The sequence below is a fragment of the Typopeltis vanoorti genome, chromosome 18, assembly GCF_054136105.1.
Source record: "Typopeltis vanoorti isolate ZY-2024b chromosome 18, IOZ_Tvanoo_1.0, whole genome shotgun sequence".
In the NCBI taxonomy this organism is placed as follows: Eukaryota; Metazoa; Arthropoda; class Arachnida; order Uropygi; family Thelyphonidae; genus Typopeltis; species Typopeltis vanoorti.
In genome coordinates this window covers 19,200,123-19,215,684 of record NC_143566.1, presented here as the reverse complement: position 1 = coordinate 19,215,684, position 15,562 = coordinate 19,200,123, and the positions used below count along the sequence as shown (strand labels likewise).

General features: G+C 34.6%; 1 protein-coding gene across 2 annotated transcripts in view; it reads right to left on the bottom strand.

The window, feature by feature from the left end:
- The window catches only part of aPKC (protein kinase C iota type), a 380,150-nt gene that overhangs the window by 84,315 nt on the left and 280,273 nt on the right, over window positions 1–15,562 (bottom strand). For both annotated transcript variants that reach the window (XM_090408542.1, XM_090408543.1), the window contains one exon: window positions 8,745–8,881. In XM_090408542.1, coding sequence (XP_090264668.1) covers window positions 8,745–8,881 — 137 coding nt within the window. The remainder of the gene's footprint in view (window positions 1–8,744; window positions 8,882–15,562) is intronic.

Below are 15,562 nucleotides of genomic sequence, written 5' to 3'. Positions count from 1 at the left end.
TTCCTCTCCATGAAACTCTACCATCTACAATCCAGCTACCCAAACAGCAAAATCATCATACTAGGTGACCTGAATATCCACAACTCCAACCAGCACTCTATAGCCCTCTCCACTCATCCTGCTCCTTTGACAAACCACATTGTTCCCAGACATCCCTTACATCAAGATCATCTTCAACCAGTTCCTTAAATACTGATCTCCATACCATCTGTCAGGGGGATAAGGATAGTCACCTTCTAAGCTGCCACAATGCAGTCCTGCCTTTTATCTTGCACAAGGGATCTCACCTCAACTTTCCTCATCCTTAGTAATACACACATCATCAGACAGGATGAACTCTCTCCTTGGATTGACATTTACCACCAACTTCTCTTGGTACAAACACATCACATCAATAGCTTTCTCAGCTTCTAAAAAAACTAGGCATTCTTTTCTGCTCAAGAAGCTATTTTACACCAACCCAGCTACTATCCCTACATAAATCCCAAACCAAATACTGTACTACAAGTTTACAACTTTTCATGGGTAGAGGTAGACTTTACATAAAACACATCTGTTGTAATTGGGTAATCATAAAAGATACATTGAACTTTGTTTAGGATTTTGACTGCAGTACATTCAGAGTTCTCCATAATTCAGAGTTTTTGGAAATGAACTGCAGAACTAAATTCAACTAAGTGGAAGGAAATATTCTAGTGAGCATGATCAATTCTGCATCATGATGGTTCTCCACATTAAAAGAATGGACACACAGGAAAATAATCACTGCTATAGCATAATGTTCATTACATGAACAGATCAAAGAAATTCAGAAACAACAACAGTCATCCCTCAACTTACGTCCGGGTTCTGTTCCATCTGGCAGGACGTAAGTCGATACATTAAATCAACAGAGTTATAGGGTCAATTCAATAGGGTCAATTCTTGGCCTGTAGAAGTCACAAACAAATTAAAACCATTTAACTCCATATCCCCCCCCCCCCCCTGTATTTATGGACTCCCAAAAATACATTAGGAAAATGTGTCATTACGTCCCATAGTGGATGTCATTGATTCCCCCACATACAAACTAGCTAAACATTTGGCCAAAACTCTCACACACTATACCGGCAACACACCTTCACATATCAAAAACTCAGCCACTTCAAAGCCAGCATAGAAAATCTTACACTCAAACACACTGATTTAATGGTCAGTTTTGATGTCTCCTCCTTATTCACAAATGTCCCACTCAAAGAATCCTTAGAGCTAATCCAAGCTAAATTTCCTCCCGATATCACGGCCCTATTTCAGTTCACAATGAACTCAGGCTATTTTGTTTGGCAAGGAAAATTCTACAAACAAATAGAGGGGACAGCCATGGGTTCTCCACTCTCCCCACCCTTGGCCAACTTTTATATGGAGACTTTTGAAGAGAAAGCCTTAAACTCTGCCCCACAAAAACCAACCATATGGCTTTGCTATGTTGATGGTGTGTTTGCTATTTGGCCACATGGCTCCGATGCTCTCCTCTCCTTCCTAACACACTTAAACCACCAACACCCCAGAATAAAAATTCATCCTGGAAGAAGAAAAAAACAACTGCCTTCCTTTCTTAGACACACTAGTCACCCACTAGCCTGATGGAACCTTGGTTTTCTCAGTCTATAGAAAACCCACCCATACAGGCATATACATTCACCAACCCCCCCCCCCCCCTCCACAACAATATGGAGTCATTAAGACACTACACAACAGGGCTAAACTTATCTGTTCAAATGACAATGCCCTAACCACAGAGCTAAACCACATTCTCAACACTTTCTCAGCTAATGGCTACCCCCCCCCCCCAAAAAAAAAGATACCCAAAAAATATTGAAACCAATAAACCACAACACCCCCTTCACAACAAGGATTACTCTAAATCCATCACCATACCCTATATCTGAGGCATAGGTCTAGGGAAGAGGGGGTAGGTCTAAAGACCTACCCGGTGTATACCAGGTCCCTTGCAGCTGTAAGCTGTCCTACTTTGGCTAAACAGGCAGGACAGCTAATATCAGAATTGCAGAACATAAGGACTACATCCGGTTTCACCAATACAGCCACTCTGGTCTTGCAGACCATGTGCTGGATACCCGCCATAGAATATGGTGGAAGAAAGCCACGATAATACACCGTAGTAAATTCAAATATGAAAGGCTTTTCATGGAATCAGCCTCAGCCCTAAGAAACAATCCAAACCTCAACAAATTTTGTTTTGGTTGCATGAGACTGCCCCAAATTTGGGAAACCTACATCAGAAGACCTTCAGCCCAATCGTCCAAGAATACCAACATTGCCCGCTAGGGGGGCAGCATGAGGACTTTTAGGAGAAACAATAGCTTCCTGCTTCATCCCCATTTACTGTCTGTTGCTTGCGTGTACATGTCTTGTTTTTAAGTTCCTGTGAAAATGGCAACGTGACATTGCTGAAATATTGGAAGTATATAAAATTTATTTTAATGTATATCCTAGTATACGTTGTAATTTCCTTAAGCAATTTAGTAAAAATGCATAACCAACGTCTAAGTCTTTCCACGAGAGTTATAGGGGTTAGGGACTTAACCATAATAAATATTCTGTCAATTTAATTTTTAAACCTTATAAAACTGCCACTATAAAGAAGAAGATTAATCACCCAAATCTTCCTCCACAATCACATCTTCATTACTTTCCTTATATGAAGGACCAGGTGACTGCAGCTCTTCTGGTGTAACCTCTTTTTTTTTTTTTTTTTTGATGAAAATGTCCAATGTGCTTTGCTTATTCATCTTCTTTTCATCATAAATTTGTTCATAGCAAGCAAACTCATCATGTCCTTTCATTTCTACTAACAAGTAGCATTCAACATTGGGGTCCATGTCTTCAGTCATTTTGAGAACATCGCTAACTGGAGAGAACATTTCTGCAAGACCCTTCACTGTCAATTGTTTAATTATCTCTTCTTGTTTCTCCTTTCCCTCTTCCTTTTCTGCAACATGTTGTTCCCTCAGTTCGACCAATTTTTCATTGGTCAACTCTTCAGGGGCACTTTCTATGAGTTGAACTATGTCATCATCATTCACTTCAAGATTCATATTATTTGCTAGGCCCACTATTTCTTCACTCAATTTACAAAGGTCTTCACTTTTTTCAAAACTTCCAAAAGGTTCGTGTACAAACCTTCTTAATGTCTTTTTCCATATGACACTCGTATATTGAGAGGTCACTTCGTCCCAAGCCACAGCAATATTTTTAATAGCATGATAAATACTGAATGATTTCCAGAATTGCATGACAGTCTGGTCATTTCCTTCAGTGGCAGAAATGGCTCATGCAAAAGTTCTCTGTAGATACGAGTAATAAGCCTTAAACACTGCAAGAACTCCCTGATCCATCGGTTGGATCAATGAAGTATATTTGGAGAGAGAAACATAACCTTGAACTTGGTGAAGATGACAGATATAAGACAGATGACCTAGGACATTATCTAGAATTAAAATTTTAAATTCTACATTTGTTTCACACAACAGTTTTCCATTTCACTCGCATAACAGTTGATTAAGGAATCCGCAAACAATTTTTGAGTCATCCATGACTTTTTATTGCTCCGATAATGAACTGGATGAGTATGCTTCCTAATGTTTTTGAAGACTGTGGATTCTCACTGTATCATATCACAAATGGTTTCAGTTTATATCCAGCCACATTACCTCCTAACAGAATCATAATACAGTTTTTAAGAGCTTTGAAACCAGGCATAGATTTTAGCTTATTGTGGATGAATGTCCATTCGGACATTTTTTTCCGACACAAGGAGGTCTCATTCATATTAAATATTTGCTGTGGCAAATAATCTTCCTCTGTAATAATTTTATCCAATGTCTCCACAAACTCCTTGGCAGCCTTCTCATCGGCACTTGCAGATTCACCATACATTTTCACATTATGCAGCGCAACAAGCTGCTTGAATCTCATGAATGAACCAACCAAAAAAAGCGTTGAATTCGTAGTCGTAATCAGGTTCTGCTTTCTCCTTCAACATGTTGAAGAGACTTAGTGTCTTAGCGGTTATGATAATAGTGCTGAGAGGCATGTACTTTTGGTTTAGGTCCTCTATTCATGATGCAAGTAGCTTTTCCATATCATCGATAGGACCTTGTCATTGCTTCATCACTATTGCCGATTTAATGGAAGCAGATCATTTCACAGCCTCTATGGTTTTATCCTTATTTTTCAAAATAGTCGTCACTGTAGAATGACACCATCAGAAGTCATGTACGATCACACTGATGGGTTTACCAGATTCATGTTGCTTTATAACTTGCAACTTCGTTTCAAGATCAATTGCTTGCCACTTTTTCTGTGATTCTTCAACTAGGTTTTTTTGATTGGCATGTAGGAGCCATGCTGCACAAAATATTGCCAAAATGATGATAAATACACAAATAACCTATTTCTCAAACACAAAATCAACTGAGGAACTGCCGAGGACACGTGCCAATTGCGGTTGTCGCTGAATGTGCTGTTGCCATTGTGCAAGCTGCATTGTTGCTAAATAGAAACCTTTCTACTTTACATTCGCTTGCATCTAGTTTGAAACACATAGTCGAAAATGTTATTTATTCCCCTATGGCAGTGTTTCTCAAACTTCAGATATCTGCGTAACCCCTTCATATATTTTCATTATTACCAAATACCCCCATATCAAATAATAAAGAAATAAAGTATATTTTATTGTAAATGTCTATTTTATTTGAATTTATATATTCATGTAAACAAAAAATATGATTTATTTTTAATAGAACAAAATTTGCAATAGGTTCCCCTTCATTTCCCGTCCATGAAAATCCACATTTCAAAGAGAACAATATTTGCTATATTGTTCTCTTTTGTGGTTTATAAATCCAATCTTTAACCAAATAATCCATACTTAAGAATTTGAAAGCTAAAAAAAATTACTGTAAATTTATCTACTCGAATATAACTCGCACTTTTTTTCCAAAAATTAAACCTAAAAAATCGTCGTGCGAGATATATGCGGGGATTTTCGTAAACTAAAGTTTTCAGAAGGAAAAAAAAAAAAAATCTGCAAATGGGGTAACTTACCAAGAAGCTCCTACTCGCTATCGCTACTTTAGGCATTGAGAACAGTTCCTTGTGTGCATCGTCAAAGTCATCTACCCAAATAGCTTCATCTTCTTTCCCATTATTTCAAGCAAAAATTATCAGTAATTTACAAGACTTGAGATATGTAAGGCAGTTATGAAGAAGTGCATATGATTGGTGCGGTATTAACAAAAGATTGCGTGAACCAAAGACAAATTAGCATTTTAACAGTCGAGTCTAAATGCTAATTCTCTTCAACCGAATTCCATAATATCTGAAACACTTTCACTATATATTTTTTTAAGTTTTAACGCGTTCACGACCGGGTGGTGTCAAGCAAAACCATATGTTGCCGGTGCAACATATGGTTTTGTTCGAGTTTATACAGCAGTTTCTGTTGGAGGGAAGATGTCATTCATTAGTCAGTGCTGTTTTTATCCCAGATGTCTCTAATGAAATATGATGATTCCATGCGTTAATGATGCATAGCCAAAAATTGTCATGTAACCCTGGGGGTACACTTACTACACTTTGAGAAACACTGCCCTATGGGATCACAGATGTATCTTCGAACGGACGTAAGTCGAGGAATGACTGTATATTAAATAACTAAACAAAAAATTTCAATGAAATCAGAAACCAAAAGTCCACCGGAAAACAACAATAAGCAACAATAAAGAACAAACTAGCTACTAGAGATGAAATAACAAACAGGTGGACACAGAGAAAGTACTTTAACTCCTAAAGTGCAACAAACCTGCTGAGACTTTTGAGCAGGAAACTTATCATACCCGTCACCCAGAAATATTTAAACTATCACTAGCTAAAGTAAAAGAAAATATGAAGCAAATTAAAGACAGTGAAGCAGGTAATGAATCATCATCAAATATGATGATCATCGTCGAATCATCATGTAATCATCAAATATGATGATCATCGTCGTCGAATCATCATGTAACTCATCAAATACGATGGTAATGCATTAACTGCAGAAATATACTGGCAAATTTAATATGGGAATATCCTCAGAATGCAAAGAATCATTAAGCAAACCAATACATAAAAAAGGAAACAAAAATGCATGTGACAATTATTGAGGGATATCGTACCTGCATGCAGACTACAAAATTTTATCTAATATTTTACATATGCTGAAGAAAATATAGGTGAATATCAAGCAGGATTCCAAAGAAATGGAACCACTGTTAATTCTACATTTTTAAACTAAGACAGATACTAGGAAAAAAAAACGGGAATATAATCAACAGGTCCATATTTTATTTATAGATTTTAGAAAAGCATATGATAACATTCACAAAGATTTATGCTTTTGGAGAATTATTAAATGAACCTAGACTACCTGGTAAGATAATAAATTTAATCAAAATTTGCACAACTGACAGCCAAAGCATGATACTGGTCAATGGAATTAGATCTGAACATTTTGCTATTAAGATGGAATTAAAGAATTTAACTTAAATTAATTTTAATGCTTTAATTAATTAAAGCATAAAAAAAAACATATTTGAGAAAGTGTAAAAAATAACACAAGCAGAACAAGTAATATTAGGATATGCAGATGATATATGCCTAGCTGGAGAAAATGTGGAAGACATTAGTTGAAAGAGAAAACTTTCAACTACTGCTGGCAAACTAGGATTACAAATCAACCAGGATAAAACTACTAATTCACCACTGATAACCTGAAATTTAAAAACGGCACTTTCTTTGAATATAAGATATGTTCTTTCTTGTGGTTATATCAGTTGTTTTGTTATCATTTTTGTTATTTTAAGATTCATAATAAAGACAAAGGATGTTCTAAAGTAACTTAGTTCTCAAGAAACCTGCTTTCTGCATATGACAGAATGGTTATTTCTATCTGCAGTGTCTGTGCCAGTAAATTATAACATTCTTCTGACTGGTATGTCTATTCTGCCAGATGAAAAATCTTGCCACCTCTGTATGAGGCAAGCCAACTCACTTTCAGTTAAAAAGCTTTGATAATTGCTCTTCATGAAACTTATGAAATCATATCAAGGTCTATCTGACCATAGGGCATTGCTGATGATACTGACTACTTTCCAAATTTCCACATGATTTTTTCAGACCTACAAAGCTTAAATACAGATCCTTGTTATATTTCCATGATTTGTCTTAAAGAGAAAACTCTGATTCTGACCACCCAAGTTTCTCTTCAACAATTTCTTTTAGTCAATTCTCAAGTATATGCCTACATATAACTTATCTGGAATCCACTAAGCAAGGAATCCTCTGTGATTCTCACATTGTTTTATTTTCCTTTTTTATAGATGGATTCCATCGGAGCTCTGCTCTATAGGCAAAAAATGAATAAAAATAAATACAAAAGAAAAAAAAAGAATTCCATTCATCTGGAATTTGACCTTCTGAATTATGCAGTGCAGCCATTGTAAAACTGATACTGATACTAGTCAAGCAGTTCTGGTCGAATATCTATTCCAGTTGCCTTTCCACAATTTTTTTTTTTTTTTGCTGGCTTTTTCTACCTCAAGTATTGATATCTATTCCTGATTACATTCTTCTTGAATTTCTTCTATCACCACACTATCCTTTCTTGTATCATTTAACAATCTTTCAAAATATTTACTCTTCAGACATCTACAATATCTTTATCAATTCAGATTCCTCTTAGAGTACTCTTTCCCCCCAATTCTAAGTTGTTTTTTTTTTACATCCTCCAGAACATTTCACACCTTCCTGATATTTATCTTTAATGCTCTTGCTGTCTTCCCATAACTTTTGTTTAGCTATGTTTATAGGATGACTCCTATAAATGTAAAAGAAACATTGCTTCTTTAATTACTTGTGAAAAATTCCTCCACTCCTTCCTTAGTAGAATCTTCTATAGGATTACAGGCACAAACAAGTCTTGTAGAATTTCTTATTTTGAATGTTACCATAAAGTGAAAGTTTGCACAGTGTGTTTTTATTTCAATTATTTTATCTGTATAAAAAAAATTCAGTGCCTACTGTTTTAACTTTATAGCTATTAGCTCAGCTAATGCCTTTTATTCCCTTATAGGGAGTAGGTGAGGCCTTTATACCCTATCTAGCTTTTGGAGACTGAGTGGGCAGTTCAATTTCCACTGATAGCCAAACAAAGATAGCTGACCCATGTCTATCACTAATTATAGCAGCCACCGATCTAACAAACAAGTGTTGCCATCTCTTAGTACCTAACCCTAACAAGTTATGTTACTGTCTGAAATAACATGGGTACTACAGTCGATTTTCTTGAGTTTATGGGATGAAAAACCAGCTTGCCCGTGCGAGAGGTCAACTAGCTCGAGAACCAGTCGAAAGGCTTAGAAAAAGTTCCTCTAGTCAGCAACTAGACTTGAACTTGTCTAACTTCAAGCAACCAAGCACCACTTACACTGAGCTACACAGGCTTAAATTTATAAGGTGATATTTATATTAAAAGATACAGTTTCTATATCATTTAATATAAAGGATCTCATTATATCATTACTTAAAAACCAATAAGAGATTAAATATGACTTAGGATTATGTCATTCATTTTCTGCAAGATGCTACTGCACAGCCCCACTTTCTTTAAAAAAAAGGAATAGAAAAAAAGAAAGAAAAAGAACCTCTTTCATGAAGAAAGTTTAAGGCTAGGGAAATTTCAGCTGCATAAAATCGTGCATGTTCTTCTGGTAGCCGTCGCTGACGTTGCATGTGAAACATCAAATCTCCACCCCGAACAAACTCGATAACGAAAAACAACCTGGAAAAAAAAAAAAAAATAAAATAAACAAGAGTTGTGGCTTATTCCTTCCAAAAGTGCTATACTTAATAATATTATTTACTAGAAACGATTATAATGGAAATTAGTATTTCAACTTCCTCAATTTAAATACAATGAGTTGTATGCCAAGTCAGAGAATGAAGAATAATTAAGATAACACTTAAAAAGAAGCATTCATTTGACATCTGTTTACTATAGTTAATAATAGTAGCGGTATTATAAGAGTACTTAAAATTATTTGGAATTTATATCTTTATACTGTCTTTGTATTTTTATTGTGTCCTAAATAATTATATTTTCACTGTATACCTTCTTAATTCTTTATGTACACATAGATGAGTAGCTTAAATCAACTAGGTCAAGAACTTCTACTTTTTGAGTTGAAATGAGAGAATAGTGTAACAGTCTGAAACAAAAATCACAAGGCTGCTGAGAAGAAAAGCACTGAATCTGACTAGTCAAAGTTAAAAATCAGTGATGCTATTCTTTAAGACCAATCTTGATTCAGAATGCCACTGTGAATAGATCCCATGATTAAGATTAGCTTTCTAGAACAAGAATTAGCTCAAGTTATTTTTCTGTTAAAAGCATACTAGTAATAATATTATATAGTCTTAATAACATATAATCACGGAAACTTTAAGGAATTTAAATGCCCAATATGAAACCCTCAAACTGCCTACTGTAGGCCTGAAGTATATGTAAAAAGCCATGTCTGGTTTTTAGAGCAGGGTTTCCAGATTATCTAACTCTTAGTCCACACATGGTACTACCCATGAACAGTAAATTTATGGTCTTCACAGTTTCAAGATTTCTCAACCTTTATCAGCAGGAAGGATTATTACACTTTGTTTTTTTTTGTGATTTTTTTTTTTTTGCTTGACATTCTGTTGAAGAGATGTTGCCTGCAGGGGATTTTGCATTGTCAATAATAAAAATAGATTCTATACAGAGTAAATTAGCTTCTTGAGTAGGAAGGAAAAAGGGAGTCTTTTCAATTTTAGTAAGTTACAGCTCCTTTGGGATGGATTTTGATGACATCACGAAATTAAAGCCCTTATTAACAATATTCTTTTCAGCGATGGAAAAGTTGTAACTGGATTTGTTAATAACAATCTTCTAAGATAGAGGTGGAATTTAAATGTCAATGATTTTTCTTGTTTTTGTTTTAGAGCTTCGAATTTCCTGTTGATTTTGTTTCAAGTGTAAAAAACATAAATATTAAAAAAAGAAGATATCATGGCTAGTTTTGATGTCCTGTACTGTTTACAAATGTACCTACAGAGGGGTTCTTATGCTGCTGAAAGATAAAACTTATTATCTCTACGCTAGGCAAACATGCTCGCTTACTCCTGTGTGAAAAAGAAGATATCAACAAAGAGCTTCACAGTTTCTTCTTACTACTTTTCAACAAAATGGTTATTCGAAGCAAACAACAAGTTACTTTTCAATCCACATCCTCGCTATACTGAAGATACAAATAGTGAAAAAGGCCACATACCCCTACCATACATCAGCTCCATTTTGCCAAGATTGGCCAAAGTTCTTAAGAAATACAACATCTGAACTTCATTCACTCCTCTTCTGAAACTCCGTTCCTTGCTAAGTAGGCTCAAACAAAGACATGACAACCTCAAATATCCTGGCATTTACTAAATTTGGTGCAACTGCAATAAACATTTTTTGGCCAGACAGAGAAATCCACTGAATTACGTCTTGAGGAACATAGAAGAGACATCACATACGGTAGAACAAGAGCTAGTGCTCTGTCAATGAATTCTGCTAACACTAATGAGGAAAACCTCATTCATCCAGTCTTATGGAACAAATCTGAAAATATCTTTGCATTTTTGAAAATTATGGAGACAACTACCGTGTTTGAATAAAAACTTTAGTTTAATATAACTAAAATCTTTAGTTTAATATTTAGTTATATTAAACTAAAGTTTTTATTCAAACACGGTAGTTGTCTTCATAATCTTCGAAAATGCATTCGGATCACCGTGTAAGCTTAAAAGAAAGGATGAAAATATCTTTCACTGCTATGATGAACTAGAAAGAAGATTTGTGGAATCTAAAGAAATCGTCCTTAATCAAATACATCTTAACAACAACCTCAGTTATAATCTCTCAGACTGCCATTGTGCTGCCATCCAACTTTGGTGTTCATAAGATTTTGAACACCAAAGTAAATGTTCAAATGTTCAAACGATAACGCTTTAATGTTTAGACTTTTTATTCTTTCACAATTTTTATTGGTTGTTCTTTCTTATTGTGCACACAAAGAAGTCTTCTTGAAGAGGTGCTAGTCGTGCTGAATTAAACAGTATTTTTTACTTTTTATCTCTCAGCTTTCAGTCATTTAATTTTAATATATATATATATATATATATATATATATCAGTATAAAAGTAAAGTATACCAGGAAAGAAGACTAAATATAAAATTTGCAATTACTTAGTGTTATAAAATACTAATATTGGAGGAAAAGGTAAAGACTAGTACTGCTCCTGCAGATAGCAATTTAGCTTATGCTGATTTACATAATTTTATTATAATTTTCTTTAATATAATTACTCAACAGTGCACCTACGATCTCCGTAAACAATAACAGCATACAACATATCTTTCTTATGCAGAAAAGTGGAGTCGTTTTCAAAATACACATGTACTCAATAACTGAAACATGTCCCCTTCTGAATTAGTTCAGATAAAAAATATATATATATATATATCATGCCAGGATGGGTATCTAAATGTGCAGAACAGAAAAATAGTGAATGGTTAGAAGAATTAATATTCTTTAATATTGTCCCCTTTCTCCTTAACTATTTCCTAGACCATTCGCATTCCAGAACACAATTTGTAGAGGGTTTGGCCTTCTTTGTTAGCCATCGGCTAGCATAAAGATTTTTCATATATGTTTCACCAACTTGTTTGTGGAGTCCTGGCTGGGGTTTGCTTTGGTGAACTCAATTAACATCTTGACCAGAGTGCCTGCTACGATTACAGCTTTGCTGAATTTGAACATGCTGAATGAATTGGGTGCTAGGATTCAACTTTTTTCTTGCAGTTTTCAACTTCACCACCTCTAAGTACAGGACATGGGCTTGGATGGTTTGGTGTTCTGCTACTAGTGCTGTTTAGTTTGTGTCTAGAATATCAGTTAAGTCTGCTTGTGCCATTTGGAGGGGGGGGGGTATCAGCATTTGCTATTAGGTGCAAATGCAGTTATTAGTGTGGCTATTTGGTTTTCTTTTGTTGGTTTTTGAGTGGCCAGCTATCGCTTGCACAAAAGATCATGGTTGAATTAATACAGAAGTCATATACTTTGGCATTAATTCCCATATACAAGATCAAAAGGTTTAACACCTTTTCAAAATACTGAACAGTGACATTTGTAGAAATTTTTTTTTTTTCATTTGGTTACAAAGTAAATTATATACAAGAAATTATATTCTTGTTTAATCCTTTATCCAAGTGGAAGCAAACAAAGTTTGCTTGCCATGAAGTCATACGAGTATATTCCTGATTAGGCTACTTGTATGTAGTAGCTGCTGACTACATCAATTTCCTTAGTATCCAATAATGCAAAGAACACTTCCTTTCAATGTGTATATAGGTATGCATTAAGTGAAGGGTCACCGTCTATGCCAGTTTCGACCTTTATTAAAACCTGTTGGGAGGTTTTAATAAAGGAAGATACCAAGGGACGAATTAATATAGAAGTCATATATTTCCCATATACAAGTAGTCAAAAGGTGTATCACCTTATCAAAATACTCAAAACAGAGACATTTGGAGTAAGTTTTTTCACCTGGCTACAAAGTAAATTATACATGACAAGAAATTATTTTCTTGTTTAGTATGTTTTATGGGTGGAAGTCACAAAAAATGTTCCGAGGTAACTAACTTTTAGTGCAGCAATGATACTAAGCATGCTATAGGTGGCATTCTCTCTCACTGTCTGTCTCTTTCTCTTACACACACACACACACACACACACATGGATTTTATGGTAATTGGAAGTAGTAAACACTTGTCTTACACATTTAATATCAAACTGTACATTGCTCTCTATATATCAAGTTCCATTTATACTATACTTATTATGAAACCAGTCTAATGAAACATAAAAGAATATATTTATTATATGAAACAGAGCTGAGTAGATCACAGCATAACTTTCTGCAGTGAGTCAAGGCGATACCATCATTACAGTGAATTCTCACTATAGCAAACTTGTAGAGAGCATAAAATAGTTTATTATAATGGATAGTTTACTACAGTGAAGTTTCTTTTTAACAGTACTGTGTCTACTGAGTTTTCAGATGATCCAAGTTACAAAATATCCTAGTATATGAATGTTTTCTTCATTAGTGACTGTTATGATTGTGCTTAGTTTAATTAATGTTTGTATGGATAAATTCTTCATTAATAAAATTTATTATTAATTTATAATGCATAACATAATTTAAGTGAAACAAGTCAATAGAATTATAATATTTGTATAATGTTCACTATCTATCTATCCCAATGGCTTTAACAGGCCTTTAAGGCCCACAACCTTCCAAGCATGCTCGGATTTCGTAACCGAAATACGAGGATAGAATGGTCACTCCTATGCCTCAAGGTATTCTTGGCTGTATCCCTGTGTGTGTTCACGGGGCCGGTTTGCCAGCTTGCAGGATGAAAAACACCAGATAAACTGGCGGGAAAAAACCCTACTGCCCGCGCCCAAGACCGGCTAACTTGGCTATGGCTGAGGAAGATCCTTCAGCTCCTCACGTCTCCGACGGGAATCGAACCTAGGACACTCCTTTCCCAGGCATATGGTTGCAAAGCACAAAGCCACTAGGCTAACCACGCAGACGTATAATGTTCACTGGCATGGTAAAAATAAATATTCAGTTTAAGTGATGAAGAGTGTGTGAGACAGAGGAAAAGATGAATCATTTTTTATACAGCAGTCTACCTCTGTGGTAACAGAACTCTCTAGGTAAAATAAGTTTAGAATATGAGCTTTAATACAAGCTTAAAAATAAAATTTTCTTTTTTAGATAATTAGAAATCAGCTGAAAACTGGAATAATAATTTAAAAAAAAATATGTTAATCCAAATTAAGAATTTTATGTCAACTTCTGTTGCTCAGATATAAAATAACATTAGATTTGGGATACTACAGATCAAACAATTCATTTATCTGTGTCACTGAGAGACCTTATCCCTTACTTTTGTATCCATAATTAAAAAAAAAAAAAATATATATATATATATATATAATTTTAAAATATGTAAGGATTAATGTTATGCCTATAAAGATATCTTTGCATTTCAATTCTAATTCCTCTCCTGGCCAGTTTAGCTGACTGCAGAATTATAAACCTGAAGTTTCAAAAACATTTGTCACTCTGTATGAGACAGACTAACTCACCTTCAGTGGATAACCTCTTTATAACAATTCTTTGTATCCTAAATAGAATTCGAACTCAGGTATTATGATATTTTTATCATAAAGAAAACAAACTTGCTCTCCCGCAAACAACTATTCATTCAAATCTTAAGGCATGTATGGTTGCTTATGATTTTTGTTCCTCAGTGTGAAACTACCACCTTATTTACTAAAGACCTTACTTGAAATATGGTACTTTTCCACGTTAGATAAGCAGTGAGTTAAGCCAACTTAGTACTACAACATAAAATAGATTTATAATGCTTTTTTTTTTTTTTTTTAAATTCATATAAATAAATACCGAAACAAAAGAATAGTATTTCCAAGTGTCTTTCTGTGTAATGGCTAGTGAATAGTGAAAATTAAATCCATTAACTTTGGCATGCACTGAAATTCAGAATGGGATGTTAAACTTTGGACAATTTCTTTATGAAACAGTAAGTGAAATAACTGAAGTCCAGCTATCTTCAAGACAACTATACGACAAGGTATGGAATACAAAAAACCCTAACACAAACAATTCCTGCAAGCTTAACAATATTTTTCATTTTAAACAGAAATCAAATTCCAGTGTATAAAGATATTAAAGATTTTAAACTCCCTTGATTGATTTTATAAACTTAAATTTCTCTCTAAGAAGTAAAATAAGGGAAAGCTTTCCTTCTCCTCCTTTCTCATTCATCAGTTGGCAGGTTGAGTCACCTATGAACAAATCTTTGCCATCTGGTTCTATCTCTGGTTATTTCTCTGATGCTCAACAATTGTGACCATTCCTTCAAAGATTGTAGCTGAGTTCTTTTTGGTCTGCATCTTGTTCCTCCAAGATCCCATTCAATACTATATATGGTTTGGATACCTCCTTAATTACTGTTCAAGAATTATCGTCATGATATCTTCTCTATAGTTTAATTCGTGTTTGACTTACTCATTTGCTTTGTGTTCTGACCAGTGCATCTTATTTTTTCTTAAGCATCTCATTTCGAGTGTTCTGATATTCTGTTCATGTCTCAGCCCTTGAGGCTTTTTGAAATGATGTTATTTTTCTATTTTGTTTAATTAATTCATATTAGCCCATCCTTTGTTAAGTCTATATTTTACTTTTCTGTATTGTCAAGGTTGTGAGTAACAAGACTGCCAAGATATGTAAATTGCTTTACTTGTTCAAGTATATGATTTTCTAAGTTTATTTAAATTTTTTTCCTTATCAC